At 41.8% G+C, this 3,619-nt stretch overlaps 1 protein-coding gene across 1 annotated transcript; it reads left to right on the forward strand.

Annotated features, from left to right (window-relative positions):
• Window positions 1-2,790: 2,790 nt before the first annotated feature.
• Window positions 2,791-3,146, forward strand: LOC121480886 (60S ribosomal protein L39-like). The gene is made up of 2 exons (XM_041737778.1): window positions 2,791-2,897; window positions 3,098-3,146. The coding sequence occupies exons 1-2, from the start codon at window positions 2,791-2,793 to the stop codon at window positions 3,144-3,146; spliced, it is 156 nt and encodes a 51-aa protein (XP_041593712.1).
• The last annotated feature ends 473 nt before the right edge of the window (window positions 3,147-3,619 follow it).

A 3,619-nucleotide genomic window follows, 5' to 3' on the forward strand; every position in this document is an offset into this window, starting at 1 on the left:
TCTTGAGATCAAGCCCTGCGTCCTGCTCTGGCTCAGCAGAGTCTGCTAGAGATTCTCTCCCTTTCCCTTTGCCTCTGTTCCTTCCTTCCACCCCAAGCATGCATGCACTCTCTCTCTCTCTGTCTCTCTCTCTCTAAATAAGTGAAGTCTTTAAAAAATAAAAAAAATATATAAAAGAATTATTCATATCTTTCCAAGTATGAGAGGATTTATGCCAATGCTCCATTGGTTAAGAGAAAACTGCGATTTTTAAAGAAAAATTGTTTTTCCTTCTGTATTATTGCTTCATTATATTGCAAATATTAAAACTTCTTTTTAAGGTGATTACTATATCTAGTGGTAATGCTTTTCTCACTTGATCCCTGAACAATCTTATTTGGGATAGGTATTATTAGCTCTGTTTTACAGATGAAAAAGGTGAGGTTCAGAAGGGTTATCTAAGAATGTAGGCAACTAGACTCAAATAGAATTAAACTCTGTTGGGGATCCCTGGGTGGCACAGCGGTTTGGCGCCTGCCTTTGGCCCAGGGCGCAATCCTGGAGACCCGGGATCGAATCCCACGTCGGGCTCCCGGTGCATGGAGCCTGCTTCTCCCTCCACCTGTGTCTCTGTCTCTCTCTCTCTCTGTGACTCTCATAAATTAAAAAAAAGAAAACAGAAACTTGATAAATATGCATGCAACTTAACGCTATTAAAAAAAAAAAGAATTAAACTCTGTTCCTCATTATTTGAAATGAATTTTTTAGGGAACTACATGCAGAATGTTAATTTAAGTATACTCTTTTTGGTTTTTACAGAGTTGAGAAGTTAAATGCCAGCACTTGAACTGAATGGACTCACATGCCTCCAGATTTAACCCAGGACATTCATTTTCTTCAATGTCAGAATGACCCAGCAATCAGGTGCTTGGGGATATAACAACTCTTTCAATCCAAGTGGATATAATTCAGTCTGTAATGTTGGTCAGAACAATGCAGCTTTCTAAAGCTGGTCTACATGGCAGACCTAAAATCATTAAAAACTGAAGTGTATTAGTAGTTGTTTGCAGTCCTCAATTCAGTTCCAGCATTAGGAAATCCAAAGACTGATGTTGTTTTCTATGTTCCATTTTTTTCTAAAACTGAGGTAATCAGTCATCTTCAGGCAGTAAAACCAGTTTGATGGGTACCCTCCCTACTTCCCCATCAGAAACTGGCTTCAGACCTTAGTGCTAACTGGCTGACAGAATTGGAGCAACAGGTGCAGCAGCGAAAAAAAATTTTTTTTACAAACTCCACAGAAGAGATTTTGTAAATAGAAATGAAAGCTGTGTAAACATAGTACCTGTACTTTCTCTAGTTTCCATGACACACTAGGAATCCAGCAGAAAAAGATCACAGTAGATAACCTACAAACGACAAAATAGAGATGGCTTGGGAGGTGGGAGTGGGGTGAAGATTTTGTCTGGCTGCTGCTGCTTTTGTCCAAAAAGATCATCTAGCTAAAACTTTTGATTCAAGTGGTTAGGAACTCAGGAGAGTTTTCACTAATAAAAACGTGACCAAGATATAAGCGACAACTCCATTCACTACAAAGGAGCTCAAAATAATTCTTTATTGACATATAATTAAAAAGATCTGCTCAGGTTGGAAATCTGGTGCGGTTTGTGCTCTATGAGCAGTTGGGGGAGTGCTACGAGGAGAGTCTGGGATGATGGAGGTGTTGAATTAGGCAGGATGGAATTCAACACCTCTATACTTATTCCAAGATACCACATGAACTTTGCTTAGCCTTCTCTCCTTTCACTACCTACAATAAAGTGGCAGGGCACTTGGGTGGCTTCATTGGTTGGGCATCCAACTCTTGATGTCGGCTCACGTCACAGACTCTGGGGTTGTGGAATGGAGCCCTGCCTCCGGCCTGCACTCAGCGTGGATTCTGCTTGTCCCTCTCACTCTGCTTTGGGATCCTCCCCTTGTCCCCCAGCTCTCGTGCATGCGCACACGTGCACGCTCTCATAAATAAATAAAGTCTTTACAAAAAAGTGGCAGAGAAGTAGGCAACACTGGGAGCTGAGTATGCAGAACAGGAGTTTGTACCAGTTTGTTGTGTTCAGTCCTAGATATATTTTGTTGTATTTTAACAGATTAGTACTTTTTATGTGATGTAGAAGAATTGATTCTGAGATTCTGAAAAAAAAAATCCATTAAATTGTTTTGCTTCATGGATTCCTAATGAATGAGCAAAGAACCACCCATAGTCCAGAGTTCCCTCTTTCGGCTTTTCTGTCCTCCGCTTTTTCTGTCCTCCGCTCTTTGTGCCACTGGCTGGGTGGGTGGTGCATTCCCCTGCATCCCTCCGAGCCCTGTCACACAAAATTGAGGAAATCATGACTTTCTGCTCACAGCCAGGGGAAAGGATGCCAAATCCATCATGATCAAGAAAAATAAAGATAATGTGAAGTTTAAAGGTCAGTGCCGCAGATACTTTTATACCTTGGTCATCACAGACAAAGAGAAGACAGGAAAACTGAAGCAAGTCCCTGCCCCTAGTTTTGGCAGTGAAGTAGCTGAAATGGACCTGGCACCCTGCTTTGAACTGTATTAAATTTTTAAAATTAAAAAAAAAAGAGTTACCTCTTTTGGTCCAAGAAATTAATGGGATTTGTAACATAAATTATATATATGGATATTCCAAATGCTAACCATACTAGCTGATAAACAGAATGGTAGGTAAATATTAAATTGATAAGGAAAGCTGTCTCTCCTTTTCGCCACCATCCTGGTTGTGTGTGGTTGACCGTTCTCGCCATGTCTTCTCACAAGACTTTCAGAATCAAGCGATTCCTGGCCAAGAAACAAAAGCAGAATCGTCCCATTCCCCAGTGGATTCAGATGAAAACTGGTAATAAAATCAGGTACAGGGACGCCTGGGTGGCTCAGCGGTTGAGCGTCTGCCTTTGGCTCCGGGCATGATCCTGGAGTCTTAGGATCGAGTCCCACATCGGGCTCCCTGCATGGAGCCTGCTTCTCCCTCTGCCTGCGTCTCTGCCTCTCTCTCTGTGTGTCTCTCATTAATAAATAAATAAAATCGTAAAAAAAAAAAAAATAAAATCAGGTACAACTCCAAGAGGAGGCATTGGAGAAGAACCAAGCTGGGTCTATGAGGAAGCATTGCACATCATGAAATAGCAAACATAATTGGCACACATATTTAAGCTGTATGGAGATCACATGCTCCTATCCTATCATATGGGAGCAACCTCCCTACCTGGCCAATAGACATGTCTTATCAAGGAAATGATTTTCTCTGTTACTTTGCCTCTATACCAGTAGGTTGGTTCAGTAATAAATGTGAGACCTTTCAGCTGAGCTGCTGTTGTGTTCTGATTTGTGAAGTACTGAATTCCCCCTCCTGTCAGATCTCACATAGCACTGTCTGATAGAACTTTCTGCAGTGATAGAAATGGCCCTTGACAACCAAGTATTTAAAGTGCGGCTAGGGGACACCTGTGTGGCTCTGTCTGCTAAGCGTCTGCCTTTGGCTTAGGTCTTGACAAGGAGTCTGCACATCTCCCCCTCTCTGCCCTTCCCCCTGCTCATGTGCTCTCTCTCAAGTAAAATCTTAAAAAAAAAATTG

Source organism: Vulpes lagopus, chromosome 23 (genome assembly GCF_018345385.1).
Source record: "Vulpes lagopus strain Blue_001 chromosome 23, ASM1834538v1, whole genome shotgun sequence".
Taxonomy (NCBI): Eukaryota; Metazoa; Chordata; class Mammalia; order Carnivora; family Canidae; genus Vulpes; species Vulpes lagopus.

Excerpts from the sequence above, each read along its gene's own strand:
- LOC121480886 (XM_041737778.1), top strand. The coding sequence starts at position 2,791 with ATGTCTTCTCACAAGACTTTCAGAATCAAGCGATTCCTGGCCAAGAAA. Across the intron at positions 2,898-3,097 it reads AAAACTGGTAATAAAATCAG|GTACAACTCCAAGAGGAGGC; the intron begins GTACAGGGACGC and ends AAATAAAATCAG.